Source organism: Phyllobates terribilis, unplaced genomic scaffold, assembly GCF_046119375.1.
Source record: "Phyllobates terribilis strain yellow unplaced genomic scaffold, ASM4611937v1 Scaffold_171__1_contigs__length_4068163, whole genome shotgun sequence".
Taxonomy (NCBI): Eukaryota; Metazoa; Chordata; class Amphibia; order Anura; family Dendrobatidae; genus Phyllobates; species Phyllobates terribilis.
In genome coordinates this window covers 130,642-147,923 of record NW_027362931.1, presented here as the reverse complement: position 1 = coordinate 147,923, position 17,282 = coordinate 130,642, and the positions used below count along the sequence as shown (strand labels likewise).

The window sequence follows — 17,282 nt, the reverse complement described above, 5'->3', positions numbered from 1 at the left end:
TCTTTTAGGACTTTTCTACAATAAATACTTTGTTTCTTTTCAGACATTTTTGTGTTGCCAAATCCTGGCGGCCATAAACCATAAGCGATGTATTGTTACATGGTGACAGTATTCCTCATTGTCCCCATATAATATACACAACGTCCTGATCAGTCTTTATTACACAAGAATAAGAGGAATAAACTTCATGAATTGTAAGAATAGACGAGATGGAAATAGGAAACTTTCTCCCCGGAGTCTCCACAGAAATCTGCGTATTTCTTCTTCCGTCTCAGGATTCTCGGTTCCGGGGTAAAATCTCTATTCAGTTAGGAAACATTGTTCCATCACTGAGATCGGAGGTGACGGCCGCTCCTGATAAGAATCTGTGTAGGGGGAGGGGAGAGGAGGGCGGGGCTAGAGGCCGAGCTCCTCCCATCTACATGGACTCTGACCAGTAGTGACTGTCCTCTCCTATCTCAGTAATGGGACGCGTACACCCGGCGTCAGAGGCTCAATGCAGTGAGGAGGAGAAGCCGCGCGCATGCGGTAGGTTTGTCATGTTCTCAAGCCCCCAAAGCCGTGATGACATGCTAAGTGGGGCGACTATTCTGGGGTCACGAACGCCTCATCGACAAGTCAAAGGCCTCATTTACATATCATAAACTTTAGAAATACAATACTTTTTCTAAAGATCTGTTTGTGTGTTTAATGTAATAGAGATGTTAGGCGGAGAGTTTATATCTGCAGACACAGCTGCTGCGGGTTCTGGGGGCACAGGGAACGGACAGTTTCCCTTTAAACATAATTTTTAAGGACATATATTTAGTGTTTTGGGCAGGGGCGGATGTATCACATGTGCAGTAGGTTCAGCTGCATATAGACCAAGTAATGTAGGGAGGCTCCAGGGGGTAAGGATGATCCATGGTGTAGGGAGGCTCCAGGTGATAAGGAGGATCCGTGGTGTAGGGAGGCTCCAGGGGATAAGGAGGATCCATGGTGTAGGGAGGCTCCAGGGGATAAGGAGGATCCGTGGTGTAGGCAGGCTCCAGGGGATAAGGAGGCTCTGTGGTGTAGGGGGGCTCCAGGGGATAAGGAGGCTCTGTGGTGTAGGGAGGCTCCAGGGGATGAGGAGGATCCGTGGTGTAGGGAGGCTCCAGGGGATAAGGAGGATCCGTGGTGTAGGGAGGCTCCAGGGGATAAGGAGGATCCGTGGTGTAGGGAGGCTCCAGGGGATTAGCAGGCTCTGTGGTGTAAGGAGGCTCCAGGGGATAAGCAGGCTCTGTGGTGTAGGGAGGCTCCAGGGGATAAGCAGGCTCTGTGGTGTAGGGAGGCTCCAGGGGATAAGGAGGATCCGTGGTGTAGGGAGGCTCCAGGGGATAAGGAGGATCCGTGGTGTAGGGAGGCTCCAGGGGATGATGAGGATCCGTGGTGTAGGGAGGCTCCAGGGGATAAGGAGGATCCGTGGTGTAGGGAGGCTCCAGGGGATAAGGAGGATCCGTGGTGTAGGGAGACTCCAGGGGATAAGGAGCATCCGTGGTGTAGGGAGGCTCCAGGGGATAAGTATGCTCTGTGGTGTAGGGAGGCTCCAGGGGATAAGCAGGCTCTGTGGTGTAGGGAGGCTCCGGGGGATGAGGAGGATCCGTGGTGTATGGAGGCTCCAGGGGGTAAGGAGGATCCATGGTGTAGGGAGTCTCCAGGGGATAAGGAGGATCCGTGGTGTAGGGAGGCTCCAGGGGATAAGGAGGATCCGTGGTGTAGGGAGGCTCCAGGGGATAAGGAGGATCCGTGGTGTAGGGAGGCTCCAGGGGATGATGAGGATCCGTGGTGTAGGGGCTCCAGGTGGTAAGGAGGATCCGTGGTGTAGGGAGGCTCCAGGGGATAAGAGGCTCCGTGGTGTAGGGTGGTTAATGGAATAAGGAGGCTCCAGAGGAGACATGGAGGCACATTTGCACTACAGGTTGCTCACATACTGGAATCGTTCCGCTTTCTACCACTGTAGATTTTTCTTCTCAGACATTGGAAGAAGGACTCCCCTGGGTCCGGTAATTAGGATTTAACCCTGTAATATGACTTCGGTGCTATTTCATTCTTATAAGGGTTCGTATCATGTCCTTAGTAGGGTTGAGCGAGTATGTTCTGTCCAAGTATGCTCGGGCCGAGCTCCGAGTATTTACAGCTGCTCGGTGATAAGGTTAGATCGCTCCCGGGTGCATGATTTGCAACTGTTTGACAGTTTTATTACATGTGAGGAATGTGTAAGAAATAGACATTTCTCCCATGTAATAAAGCTGTCAAACAGTCGCAAATCATGCACACGGGAGGGATTCAACCATATCACCGAGCAGCTATAAATACTCGGTGCTCGGCCCGAGCATACTCGGCGAAAGGGTTGATAGAACATACTCGCTCAACACTAGTCCTTAGGCATAGTGTGGACATGATTACGGCGGCCACCTTTATGAGGCCCACCTTTATGATTAGTCGATCTCATTTGCATGCGGTAATGTAAGATTAAAATCAATTTTTAATTGTGTGGACACTTTTCTACACTAAGAGCATGATGGGAAGCTTGAGAGAGTGAAATGGCACTGGTGGTACATTAAGGGGGTAAATCCTGATGACAGGTTCCCTTTAAGAACTGTCTATTTGCCGTCTAATCTCTGCCACCCCTGACTTGTGCCAATATCACCAGATTATAAGTGTTATTCACTTTATCTGTCATTGTGTTAATGTTATGACATGTAGTTGTCCTCCTTATTACCGGTATTTTCACTGACGAGGGTCTTCATTGTGAGATCCAGAAAATAAATGTGTAAATCTCTTTGGATATGATTTTTTTAACAACACAAATCTATCTTTCATTCTTATAGGAAATCCTTGTGAGAATAAAGGTTTATCACTAAATTGTAAAAAAGAAGATATCAGGAAGCACTCTAATGGAGAAAACCTCATCACCCTTCCTGCACCTCCTGGACTTCACAGCACTTCACTTTCTTATAATCCTCCTGATCATGAGGAATCATCTCCTGAGCAATCTCACATTATTACCAAAAGTCCAGGTGACACAGTGGATACAAGATTTCAGTGTGACAAGCAACTTACTAAAAGCTCAGCTCAGACACAAAGAAAACACAAAGGAGAAAAGCCATACTCCTGTTCAGAATGTGGGAAATGCTTTACATATAAAACAAAACTTGTTATACATCAGAGAAGTCACACAGGAGAGAAGCCATTTTCATGTTCAGAATGTGGGAAGGCCTTCACAAGTAAATTAAGTCTTGTGTTGCACAAGAGAAGTCACACTGGGAAGAAGCCGTATTCATGTTCAGAATGTGGGAAATGCTTTACAGATAAATCAAGATTCATTATACATCAGAGAATTCACACAGGAGAGAAGCCATTTTCATGTTCAGTATGTGGGAAATGCTTTAATGATAAAAGGACTCTTAATAAACATCAGAAAACTCACACAGGAGAGAAGCCATATTTATGTTCAGAATGTGGGAAATGCTTTGGATATAAAGGGAGTCTTATTAGACATCAGACATTTCACACAGGAGAGAAGCCGTATTTATGTTCAGAATGTGGGAAATGCTTTCCAGCTAAATCAAGATTTATTATACATCAGAGAATTCACACAGGAGAGAAGCCATTTTCATGTTCAGAATGTGGGAAATGCTTTACAGATAAATCAAAATGTGTTACACATGAGAGAATTCACATGGTAGAAAAGCCATTTTCATGTTCGGAATGTGGGAAGTCCTTCACAGATAAAGGGAGTCTTATTACACATCAGAGAATTCACACAGGTGAGAAGCCATATTCATGTTCAGAATGTGGGAAGTCCTTCACAGATAAAGGGAGTCTTAGAAAACATCAGAGAATTCACACAGGAGAGAAGCCGTATTCATGTTCAGAATGTGGAAAATGCTTTACAGAGAAATCAAAATGTGTTAGACATGAGAGAATTCATACAGGAATAAAGCCATTTTCATGTTTGGAATGTGGGAAGGCCTTCACAAGTAAATTAAGTCTTGTGATGCACGAGAGAAGTCACACTGGGGAGAAGCTGTATTCATGTTCACTATGTGGGAAATCTTTTGCAAATAAATCGTATCTTGTTAGACATGAGGGAAGTCATACAGGAAAGAAACTGTAATCATGTACACTGTGTGTTTTAAAATTTTTAATAAAATTGCTCAGAATAATGAGTACACTTCCTTTGATAAATAAGATTGTCATTAATATCTCACTGAATACCAGAACAATTTCTAAAATTTTCCTTTCCCCCATGACCAGTGCCACACGAGAGAGGGAATTCACCCAATAAGGACAGGAAGCGTACTGAATAAGAGGGCTGCACCTCTACCCCGCATCATTTTTGTGTCCTGTCCATGAGGGAACCTGAAGCTGAAGAATCAGGAGAGGAAAGTTAAAGGAGAAACTTACCCAGGCCTTGCCTGGAAGAAAGGCTCCTTGTATATAGTGCCGGTGTCGGGTCCTGGAAGCGCCACCGCTGGTCACTTGAGGGCTCATGTAGATGCGAGCACCGAAGTCCTTTTGGATGCCTGCTGGCCCCAACAATGTCCCAGGCTTGCGCATGTGCAGGACGCCCTGGGATTGGTGCGCCCTGATGAAGAGCATGCCAGAGACTTCTGACCTGAAGTGTTGGATTTCACTTCCAGGGGGTCTGGAGAAGGCATGCACAAGGGGGTGGGGGAGTTGCTGTGGCTGGTCCCTCTTTTAAAATCACGCCTGACTGCCTAAAGAGTGGGTTTGCTCTGGATCTCCTTCCCCACGTGATATGGAGGAACGTCAGTGCCAGGATCAGAGTTCACGCAGCAATGGCAGTCTCATGAGTTGCAGAAGTGACAGTACGACCAACCACGAATAATGGTGTGATTTGATCCAGCCTCTGAATCTGGTACGCTTATTAAACTCCAGAATGCTGACTGATCTTTGTGAAATTTCACCATGGTAATTAAGACCCTTTTTCTTGTCTCTAATTACTAGGAACGGCTTAAGAAATGTGGCACAAAAGAATAAGGAGTGAACCCTTTGTAGGGATAAGTTACCTGACTTGTGGCAGAAAAGACTCTGTGCAGATTGTATACAGAAAACCACATGTGAAGAATCCACTAACTTCATGGATTTGAGATCCGTGATCAGGACACAAGTTAAGAATTCCCTTGAGACCCTTATTCATAAAAAAAGGAATAGAAAGGGAAGGAAGGGGTCCAAAAAATTATCACCTGATTTAGATGAATCTATAAAGTCGGAAGGTGAATGTGGATTGGATTCTTGTTCCTTTTCATTCTTTAATGGCGATACAGGGGGTAGGCCATGCTTTCCTATAAAAGTCGCAGATAGGTTGATTAAGGCTGTGAGAGCTACCATGGGCATCTCAGATCCTAAGACCCCCAAATCCATACAAGAGTTCATGTTTTGTGGATTAGAGCAAAAAAAAGAGGCGCATATTTCTAATTAATGAAAAGATTCAGGCTCTCATTAAGAGAAAAAAATGAAGAGAAAGGGTTCACTACCATCATCTTCTTGTAATGGGTCTGGGAGGCGGAACCTCTGGGCTACTATACAAGGGGGCGGTCCTTGTAAGGGAGCGGGTGGCGACCAGGCAGGCAGTCACAGCAGGTGACCGGGACAGTCTCTAGAAGAACGGGCAGGAGGTCACGGCAAGTGACCGGGGCAGTCTCTGGATGAACGGGCAGATGGTCACGGCAAGTGACCGGGGCAGTCTCTGGGTGAACGGTTGGTACGACCTGTGGCGGCTGATGGTAGACGTGAGCTCCCAGGTGAGCAGGCGAGAGTCTCTGGATAAACGGGTGGTCACAGCATGTGACGGCGGAGCCTCCAGGAAGACCAACAGACAGGCGGCAGATGAGCGCTCCCAGGTGAGCGGGCAGGAGTCACTGGACAGGCAGGTGGTCACAGCACGTGACGGCAGAGCCTCCAGGTAGGCTAGCAGACAGGTAGCAGATGTGCGCTCCCAGGTGAGCGGGCAAGCTGGTCCATAGACAGACTGACAAGAGTTGGAAGGCAGACCGTCGGACCTCAGGCAAGCAGGCAGGTAGTTGATGTGCGCTCCCAGGTGAGCGGGCAAGCTGGTCCTTAGACAGACTGACAGGAGTAGTAAGGCAGACCGTCGGACCTCAGGCTAGCAGGCAGGTAGCAGGATATCAGGCAGGAATTAGACAGCAGACTGGCAGGAATCTGGCAGGTATCTGGCAGGTAACTGGCAACGGGACCTGAGGGCTGAAGCAGAGTAGTGAACAGTGCTACAACATTGCTCGGGCACCTCCATTTTGGAGGAGGTGCCTTTTATATGGGAGGTCCTCCGGCAATTGGCCGGGGACTCCTTAGGACGGCGCGCGCGGTCCCTTTAAGAGAGGGGGAGCGCGCGCGCCCTAAGCACACTGCCGGGGAAGGAGCGCGTGCCGGAAGCAGCGGGGAGAGCAGCGCTGGAGGACGCCGCGCCAGGAGCGGGGAGGTGAGAGGGACGGCGTCTCTGCCTAGAACGGGGCAGAGACGCCGATGCTACAGTACCCCCCCCTTTAGGCCCCCTCTTTTTTTGGCCAGAAAGAAATTTCTCAAGGAGAAGCGGGGCGTTGATGTTCTCCCTGGGTTCCCAAGTTCTCTCCTCAGGACCAAACCCCTTCCAATCTACCAGAAAAAAGGTTTTTCCTCTTACCCTCTTGGAGGCCAGAATACTCTCTACCTCAAAGATGTCATCAGTGGAAACCGGAGCAGGAGGGGCACCTGGATTTTTGGAAAAAAAGTTAAAGACAACGGGTTTGAGGAGAGATACGTGGAAGGAGTTGGGGATCCGTAGGGTGGCCGGGAGTTTTAATTTGTAGGCCACAGGGTTAATTTGCCTGAGGACTTCGAAGGGGCCGATGAATCGAGGACCCAACTTGTAGGAGGGTACTTTGAGCCGCACATGTTTGGATGAGAGCCAAACCTTGTCTCCCGGACGGAATTGGGGCGGATCCAGACGTCTCTTATCAGCATATCTCTTCATCCGCTCAGAGGAGAGAAGAAGAGCGGACCTGGTGCTCTCCCAAATAGTAGAAAATTCGCTGACAAGAGACTCCGCAGCAGGGTTGTCCACAGAAACGGAGACAGGAAGTAGAATCCGGGGATGTTGGCCACCGACTATAAAGAACGGGGATTTGGAAGAGGACTCGCTCTCATGGTTGTTATAAGAGAACTCGGCCCATGGTAGGAGATCCACCCAGTCCGAGTGGTGAGCATCAACGAAGTGCCGGAGGTAGCTGGACAAGATCTGATTGATCCGCTCCACTTGACCATTGGACTGAGGGTGGTAAGCGGAGGAGAAATCCAGGGTAATGTCCAGCAGCTTACATGTGGCTCTCCAGAAGCGAGAGGTGAACTGAACACCACGATCCGACACGATGTGGAGGGGCAGACCATGGAGACGGAAGATGTGGCGGATAAAGTCTTTAGCCAGCTCGGGTGCAGACGGAAGACCAGGCAGGGGAATGAAGTGGGCCATCTTAGAAAAACGGTCAGCGACAACCCAAATGACAGTGCAACCGGCAGAAACTGGAAGGTCGGTGATAAAGTCCATAGCGATGTGTTGCCAAGGAGCAGCAGGTACGGGAAGGGGCAGGAGATGGCCGGCAGGTAGATGTCGGGGAACTTTGTTACGGGCACAGGATGAACAGGCCGCGACGAAGTCTACCACGTCCTTACGCAGGGTAGGCCACCAGTAATGCCGGGTAATAAGTTGGAAGGTCTTCTTTTGGCCAGCATGGCCAGCTAGTTTAGAAGAATGTCCCCAGCGAAGAACCCTCTCCCGATCTGGCACAGCTACGAACGTCTTACCGGGTGGAAGACGAGTCAGATCCAAGGGGGCCACATTCATCACCTTGGAGGAGTCGATGATGTGCGTAGGTTCCTCCTCTTGATCGGAGGACAGGAAGGACCGGGACAAGGCATCAGCTTTGACGTTCTTGTCCGCCGGACGGAAATGAAGAATGAAGTCGAAGCGGGCAAAAAACAACGACCACCGGGCCTGGCGAGAATTGAGTCTCTGGGCATTTTGGAGATATGCCAGGTTTTTGTGATCCGTGTAGATAATTACCGGGTAGAGAGCCCCTTCAAGCAGATAGCGCCACTCTCCCAGTGCCAATTTGATGGCTAGCAATTCCCGGTCTCCAATGGAGTAGTTGCGCTCCGACGAGGAGAAGATTTTGGAGAAGAAGCCGCACGTTACCATTCTCCCAGTAGAAGACTTCTGGGTGAGCACCGCTCCGGCTCCGGAAGAGGAGGCATCAACCTCCAGGTAGAATTGTTTATTACAGTCCGGACGGTGCAGGACGGGAGCAGAGGCGAAGGCTTTCTTTAGGGAAAGGAAGGCCTCCTCGGCTTCAGGCGACCATGTTCTGGGGTCAGCCCCCTTACGGGTAAGTGCAGATATGGGAGCAGTCCGAGACGAGAAGTGTGGGATGAAAAGACGATAATAATTAGCGAAGCCCAGGAATCGCTGTATCGCCTTCAAACCTTCAGGACGAGGCCATTTTAGAACGGAAGAGAGCTTCTCGGGATCCATTTGCAGACCTGTTTGGGAGATGACATAGCCCAAGAACGGAAGGGAGGTCTGATCGAAGAGGCACTTCTCGTATTTGGCGTAAAGGTGGTTCTGCCGAAGCCTAAGCAGGACCTGACGAACATCCCTCCGGTGTGTGGGGAGATCCGGAGAGAAGACCAAGATATCGTCCAGGTATACCACTACGCAGGAGTACAGGAGGTCACGGAAGATGTCGTTGACTAGTTCCTGAAAGACCGCGGGAGCATTACAGAGACCGAAGGGCATCACAAGGTACTCATAGTGACCGTCCCGGGTATTGAATGCCGTCTTCCACTCGTCTCCTTGACGGATACGGACCAGATTATACGCTCCTCGTAGATCCAGTTGGAGAAGATCCTGGCGCCCTTGAGACGGTCAAACAATTCGGAGATGAGTGGCAGGGGATATTTGTTTTTTACCGTGATGAGATTGAGTCCTCTGTAGTCAATACAGGGACGTAGCGAGCCGTCTTTCTTTTTGACAAAGAAGAATCCGGCTCCAGCCGGGGAGGTAGATTTTCGGATAAATCCCCTAGCCAGATTCTCTTCAATGTACTCAGACATGGCTCGGGTCTCGGCTGCAGACAACGGGTAGATACGCCCACGGGGAGGAGTGGTGCCAGGTACCAGGTCGATCGGGCAATCGTATTACCTATGGGGTGGCAACGTCTCAGCTTCCTTCTTACCGAAGACGTCCGCATAGGGCCAGTAGGGAGCCGGGAGACCAGGTAAGTTAGCTGGAGTAGGCTGAGGGCGAAGTGGACGGACCGGGACCAGGCAGGTCCTATGGCAATCAGGACCCCATCGGAGTACTTCACCGGACCGCCAGTTCAATATGGGTTCATGTGTCTGGAGCCAAGGTAGACCTAGCAACAGGGAGTGAGAAAGTCCGGACAGCACATGGAATGAGATCTCCTCAGAGTGCAGCATTCCCACCTGCAGGGTTATGGGTTCGGTGACGAGCAGGATGGTCTCCGAGAGAAGTCTTCCATCCACGGAGGCGACTGACAATGGTTCAGCCAGGGACTTGGTGGGAATATGGTATCTCTCTACCAGAGACTGGGAGATGAGGTTTCCAGCAGCTCCAGAATCCAGATGGGCGAGTTCAAAGAGACGGTTTTCTCCCCAAGCAATAGAGACCGGTAAGGTCAGAGACGGAGAGGGCTTACTTTTGTCTAGGACGACCTCTCCGAGTGGTCCTAGACACTGGCGTTTCCCGGCTTTTCCGGGCAGGAACGGATGAAGTGCTTCATACTGCCACAATAGAAACAGCTTCCCTCGGCTCGGCGAGATTCTTGGCGAGAACCGACCATCTTGGTCTGGTCAACCTGCATAGGCTCAGGAGAGTGTAGCTGAGGAGAGACGGAGGGAGTGACGGGTTTCTGAAAAGTAGGAGCTAGACTTGGAAACCTCCTCTCACGGGTGACCTCTTTGGCACGCTCCTGGAACCGCAGGTCAATCCGGGTGGCAAGAGTTATTAGGTCATCGAGAGTGGTAGGAATATCCCGACCGGCAAGTTCATCTTTTATATGGCCGGACAGACCCTCCCAGAAGACGGAAACCAGAGCGTCATTATCCCAGGCCAGCTCCGAGGCAAGGGTACGGAACCGTATGGCATATTGGCCCACGGTGAGACTTCCCTGACGGAGGCGTAGCAGAGATGATGCGGATGAGGTCTTCCGTCCGGGTTCGTCGAAGACTTTCCGGAAAGCCGTGAGAAAGGCAGGCAAGTCGGACACCAGGGGGTCTCCTCTCTCCCATAGAGGATTTAGCCAGGCCAGGGCCTCTCCAGTGAGATGGGACATGATGAAGGCAATTTTGGCCCTGTCGGAGTTAAACTGGTGAGACAGGAGTTCAAAGTGCAGGGTGCACTGATTTATGAAGCCCCGAGCCTGGGCGGAGTCGCCTCCGAAACGAGGAGGTGCAGAAAGCCGGGGTCCGGGGTAGGATACCATGTTATTAGTGGGCAGTGGAGCTGCCGGATTGCGAGTCATGGCACTGGCGGTGGTTGCAGGCAGAGCAGTCAGAGTGTCCAGGCGAGAATTGACATTCCGCAGGTGACCCAGGATGGACTCCTGTTGGGACCTCTGACGGGACAGTTCATGACACAGGTCCGAGAGCAAGGGAGCTTGGGGGCCACCGGGTTCCATGGCCCGAGCAAACTGTAACGGGTCTGGGAGGCGGAACCTCTGGGCTACTATACAAGGGGGCGGTCCTTGTAAGGGAGCGGGTGGCGACCAGGCAGGCAGTCACAGCAGGTGACCGGGACAGTCTCTAGAAGAACGGGCAGGAGGTCACGGCAAGTGACCGGGGCAGTCTCTGGATGAACGGGCAGATGGTCACGGCAAGTGACCGGGGCAGTCTCTGGGTGAACGGTTGGTACGACCTGTGGCGGCTGATGGTAGACGTGAGCTCCCAGGTGAGCAGGCGAGAGTCTCTGGATAAACGGGTGGTCACAGCATGTGACGGCGGAGCCTCCAGGAAGACCAACAGACAGGCGGCAGATGAGCGCTCCCAGGTGAGCGGGCAGGAGTCACTGGACAGGCAGGTGGTCACAGCACGTGACGGCAGAGCCTCCAGGTAGGCTAGCAGACAGGTAGCAGATGTGCGCTCCCAGGTGAGCGGGCAAGCTGGTCCATAGACAGACTGACAAGAGTTGGAAGGCAGACCGTCGGACCTCAGGCTAGCAGGCAGGTAGCAGGATATCAGGCAGGAATTAGACAGCAGACTGGCAGGAATCTGGCAGGTATCTGGCAGGTAACTGGCAACGGGACCTGAGGGCTGAAGCAGAGTAGTGAACAGTGCTACAACATTGCTCGGGCACCTCCATTTTGGAGGAGGTGCCTTTTATATGGGAGGTCCTCCGGCAATTGGCCGGGGACTCCTTAGGACGGCGCGCGCGGTCCCTTTAAGAGAGGGGGAGCGCACGCGCCCTAAGCACACTGCCAGGGAAGGAGCGCGTGCCGGAAGCAGCGGGGAGAGCAGCGCTGGAGGACGCCGCGCCAGGAGCGGGGAGGTGAGAGGGACGGCGTCTCTGCCTAGAACGGGGCAGAGACGCCGATGCTACACTTCTAAGAGAAGATGCCAAAACAAGACTCGTGGAATAAGATCCCAAAGATAGACGTAGCAGTGGCCAATTCATCCAGAAAATCTACCTTGCCTTTTGAGGATGTGGGTATTCTGAAAGACCATCTGGATAGAAAAGCAGATGGTTACTTAAGACACACCTGGGAGTCCTCGGTGGGTGCCCTGAAGCCAGCGGTCTCTACGACCTGTACAGCCAGATCTATGATTATCTGGTTGCAACAACTAGAAGGTCAACCGAAGGATAATGTCCCAAGGGAAAAGATCCTGGCTGATGCAGGGAGCAGCAGCTTTTATTGCAGATGCCTCAACAGACTCAGTGAGGCTGGCAGCCAGGTTAGCGGGCCTCTTTATTGCCACTCGTAGGGCGCTATGGGTAAAAAGTTGGCCTGGGGATGTCCAGTCAAAGACCAAACTGTGTTCAATCCCATGTGATGGGGGCTTTCTTTTTGGTCAAGTTCTGGATGACATCTTGGACAAAGCTGGAGATAAAAAGAAAGGATTCCCAAGTTTGTCTATCCCAGAATACATGAGTTCCTTTTGGAATAGAAGATACAGCCAGAAAATACCTCCTAGGGAATCAGGGAAAATAGGAAGTCAGAAGACTAAAAAAAAGGTTTCATGTTTGGGGGGTCGCCTTCAGGGGGAAGGAAGTCTTCCCAGTGATGTTATTCCCCCGGAAGGAGGAATGCTTTCCCTCTTCCTCCATGCGTACGAATAAAATTCATCCCATGTCTGGATTCTAGGGATAGTGGAAGCAGACCTAAAATTGGAATTCCAGACTATCCTTCCACCCCTGCGAACCTTCATGGTGACACGATCTCTGAAGGTCTTCCAAGCAATAGTTAGTCCTGGAGGCAGAGTTTTTGGTCCTCTTGGAGGTACCCATAGAAGAATAAGGAAAGGGATTATATTCCCCCCCTTTCTTGATAAAGAATCTGGATGGCACTTTCAGAACTATAGCTGACTGTAACGCGGGTGCCACGTGATGCCGACGCTGCGGGCCGCCCCGCCTATCATGACGCGGTATGCATCATCAAAGGTCCTCAAACCTATCGATCAGACTATGGACATCTGGTTTTTTACACACGTGGTGATTGGCGTGGGCACATTTAAAAGGGATCACATTGACACTGACACATACTCCCTGACGAAGGTTCGCCGAAACGCGCGTTGGGGTGGATGTACACCACCCGGCCGTTGGTACGCTCCTGGCTTCCTGTATCCAAAGTAGCTATATATTTTATCTTCATACGGAATCATGACTTATAAACTACCCTAGATGGATGGGAATATTAGAGCAGTGTTATGGATTGGAGCATATTTATTTAATCATCGATAATATTGTCGGGCCATAAGGGCTGGCTGTGTGATATGTCTGTTCTCTTTTCTGTACATGGTCATTGGTGTTTACTACTCCTTATGTAATCTAATTGACTTTTAACTAAGATATATTCAATAGAGATTTATATATTTTTTACATCTAAGTAATGTTTATGGGCTTTATGTCGCTATTTTTTCCTTGGTCATTTTTCTCAGTTGTTTTTGCGATGCCCTCTCGTTAATCGTCCATGAGTCTCCCCGTTGTGGTGGTGTATTAGCTGCGTGATTATGCGGACTCTTCTGTGGTATGTCTTAATGAGAAAAGATGCATACTACCATGTTTCAATCCATGCAGAAGCTGAAAAATTCCTGAGAGTGGCCCTATCCATAAACTAGAGAATCAGACATTTTCAGTTCAGGGCCCCGGCCTTTTGGTCTGTCCATGGCTCCGAGAGTATTTACAAAGATCATAGTGGAGATGACAGCGAATCTTTGTGAACAGAACACCCTAATAATTCCATACTTAGACTATTTCCTGACGGTAGGCAGCTCACTAGAACCCTGCATACAGGGATGGTGGATCGGCACTCCGTTAGCGTGGTGCACGTGGAGTAGAATATGCAGAAAGGAAGTAATTCCCGGCACTCACGTATTCAGTGAATAATTGCTCACTAGATCGCTCACTCAGCTGCACACGGAGGTAGACACAGGTACGCTTTCTTTAAGTCTCTTGTTGGTTTATTAGAATGTGGCATAAACCAACATTGAGTCAATGAAAATAAAACAGCCCTTTGGGCAAAACGGGAAAACAAAAAAATAAAATGGTCATGCAAAACACAGTCCTTGTGTTAGCAGGGGTCCACCTGCTCAGAGTCTAGCTACTCCACAAGGTTCAGGTCAGCTCAACACAAACATGTCTGGAGTTTGCCTCCCCAGACTTACTGAACAAGTAATGCCTCAGCAGACCTTGTATTTAGACCCCAGACCGCACCTTCAGGTGGAGATATGGAGAACAACCTCCCCCCGCTCTATGGTTGTTCTTATAAAAACATACATTTTACAAGTGGTGACTTAACCCTTCTCAGCAAATGATATGCTGAAGGAAACTTAACGGCTTTATTTCACTAAAGCTAATGGCCTCAGGAAAACATATCTCCCCTCCAGCACTTTACCAGTGACTTTGTCACATCTTTTATTTCATTGCCAATTCCAGTGGACATTTCAGCCCGTCCCAGGCTTTTTTCAGCAATGCAGTCATCATACAATCACTAGTTTATAAAGGATTACACCTCAGAAGTGACATCAGATGTAAAACAAAAAACTGCCTACCCGATATAATTCTTCATGCATGATTCCCGTATAACATAATCTATTTTTTATTTTATGTATTTTTTGAATTATTATATTATTCACGGCTACGTAGATGTTATTACATTAAATATAATTAATCAAAGCTATATTGATGAATCATATGCTCTACAGAAAGTTTATTCCTTAGAATATTATAGTGTATCAAATCTATTCTATTAGTTATTTTTAAATTAATCCTCTATTAGATTTATTTCTATTCAATTTACTAATATGAAGTTGAAACATGATTATCTCATTATATTATTATTATTATTATTATTATTATTATTATTATATCATACGTAAATTATCTTATGAAAATGTTTTACTGAAATGAAAATAACTTCCACTTGGACTGTGTCGAGTATCATCATTGAAATTACATCAGGTAGGGATTCATCAATATTTAATCAGCGCAACAATGTTGTCTAAAACAAAGAAATACCGTATTTTTCGGACTATAAGACGCACCTAGGTTTTAGAGGAAGAAAATAGAAAAAAAAATGTAAGCAAAAAATGTGGTCATGATGCCCTGTTAAGGGGGAGGGGGTCGGCTGCTGACACTGTTATAGGGGTAATGTCCCCCAATTCTGTTAATATTCCCCATCCTGGTCTGTATGGCCCCCTCCTTCCTGTTATACGTGGCCCTCATCACCATCCGGATATGCATGGCACCCCTCAACCCCATCCTGATATGCGTGGCACCCCTCATCCCCATCCTGGTCTGCATGGCACCCCAATCCCCCATCTTTGTATGCATGGCACCCCAATCTCCTATCCTGGTATGCATGGCACCCCTTGATCCCCATCCTGATATGCTAGGCATCCCTCATCCTGGTAGGCATGGCACCCCTCATCCTGTTATGCATGGTCCCCCTCATCTTGGTATGCATGGCACCCCTCATCCCTCTTCCTGGTATGCATGACACCCCTCATCCTGGTATGTGTAGCATCGGCGTCTCTGCTCCCTGCCAGGCAGAGACGCCGTCCCTCTCACCGCCGCGCTCCCTGCCCGGCGTCCTCCAGCGCTCCTCTTCCTGCTTCTGCCGGCGTGCGCAGCTTCCCGGGCACTGTGCTTAGGGCGCGCGCGCTCCCCCCCTCTTAAAGGGGCCGCGAGCGCCGCCCTAAGGAGTCCCCGGCCAATTGCCGGAGGTCCTCCCATATATAAAGCACCTCCTCCAAAATGGAGGTGCCCGAGCAATAATTGATGCACAGTGTACTTACCTCTGCTTCAGCCCTCAGGTCCCGCTGCTAGCCTGACTACTAGTCCTGCCCGCCAGCCCGACTATCAGTCCAGTCCGCCAGCCTGACTACTCTCCAGCCCGACAGTCTGTCTTCCGTCCAGTCCGCCAGTCTGTCTATGGGCTTTGCCCACCTGCTTACCTGGAAGCACCTGCCTGTTACCTGTCAGCCTACCTGGAGGCTCCTGCCCGTCACTTGCCGTGACCACCTGTCTGCCTACCTGGAGGCTCCTGCCCGTCACTTGCCATGACCACCTGACAGCCTACCTAGAGGCTTCCGCCTGTCACTTGCCGTGACCACCTGACAGCCTACCTAGAGGCTCCTGCCTGTCACTTGCCGTGACCACCTGACAGCCTACCTGGAGGCTCCCGCCTGTCGCCTGCTGTCTCTGCCACTTCATCTACCCGGATCTCTCATCAGCCTGCCTGCTGTGCCCATCTGCAGTATCGGTCAGTCTCAGCCATCTGACGCGTGGGAGTCACCTGCTCTCTTACAAGGTCGTCCCCAGAGTAGCACCTGGTCCCTCTGCTCGGTCCCTCCCTGGTCACGGAGTCGTTAGCCGCCGTACGACCTTGGTCGGTCCGAGTTGATACTTAGTTACGCCCCTCTGGGTCCCTCCTTGTTCCGCAGCACAGAGGTTCCACCATCCGGATCCGTAACAGTATGCATGGCACCCCTCATCCTGGTATGCATGGCACCCCTCATCCTAGTATACAAGGCCACCCCCTGATCCCCATCACGCTGCACACACAAAAATAAACAATTATAATCACCTCCTCTCTCCTCCAGCGCTACGTCCCACTCTGCTGTCGACACTCACTATGAAAGGCGTGCATGGCGTCCCTGCCATGTGCCCTCACAGTGTGAGATGCTGTTCTGGAATAGTTACTGCTCCCTGCGACAGAACTGTGTGTGTGTGGAGCAGTGACCATTAACTCACACGGTACCTGCAGTACAGCTCCTGCTGCGGACGGCGGTCTTTGTGCCCACTATTAAAGACCATGAATATTCACTACAACCCATGGGAGTGGATTTTGGTGAATATTCATGGTCTTTAATAGCGGGAACACAAACCGGACAGCGGCAGCAGGAGCCGCACTGCGGCTACAGTGTGCGCGCTTTTGAGGAAAATTAATATTCATTGTTCTCCACGCCCATGGGCGTGTGGAGCAGTGAATATTCATTTTCTTTAGCATCGGGCATAGTGTAGGCTGCAGCAGGCGGCTCCTGCCTCTTGTGCCCCGCCGCCGCTCCCCCCACACCCCTCACCACCCACAGCCATAGATATATAGTACGGGGCACAGTTCGGACTATAAGACACCCCCACTTTCCTCCAAAATTTTGGAGGAAAAAAGTGCGTCTTATAGTCCGAAAAAATACGGTATATTTTTTAATCACAAACAAATTTAAGGTAAAAATAAAAGATAAAATTTCATATATTGCGACTCATTTCATAACCTTTATTAATACATTCGGGGATAACGTTTTTACATTATGTATCCAATACGCCTCACTTCGGAGGAGCATTGTCTTTATATTACCACCCCTCCTAGGAATTCTAGGAATTATCATCTGTTCCAGCTCTTGGTATTTTAATTGTGCGATAGTATGTGTGTTTTTTTTTCCTGAAAATGTGCTGGAAGAGGTAATGGCAATACCAATAAAGGTAATATCTCCGCACCTTATTGTGGATT

The 17,282-nt window shown here is 49.8% G+C and overlaps 1 protein-coding gene across 1 annotated transcript; it reads left to right on the top strand.

Moving 5' to 3' along the window:
- Positions 1-209: 209 nt before the first annotated feature.
- On the top strand, positions 210-4,177 carry LOC141212348 (uncharacterized). The gene is made up of 2 exons (XM_073664905.1): positions 210-291; positions 2,853-4,177. The coding sequence occupies exons 1-2, from the start codon at positions 210-212 to the stop codon at positions 4,139-4,141; spliced, it is 1,371 nt and encodes a 456-aa protein (XP_073521006.1). The 3' UTR covers positions 4,142-4,177.
- Positions 4,178-17,282: the final 13,105 nt, after the last annotated feature.

Excerpts from the sequence above, each read along its gene's own strand:
- LOC141212348 (XM_073664905.1), top strand. The coding sequence starts at position 210 with ATGGAAATAGGAAACTTTCTCCCCGGAGTCTCCACAGAAATCTGCGTA. Across the intron at positions 292-2,852 it reads TCAGGATTCTCGGTTCCGGG|GAAATCCTTGTGAGAATAAA; the intron begins GTAAAATCTCTA and ends TCATTCTTATAG.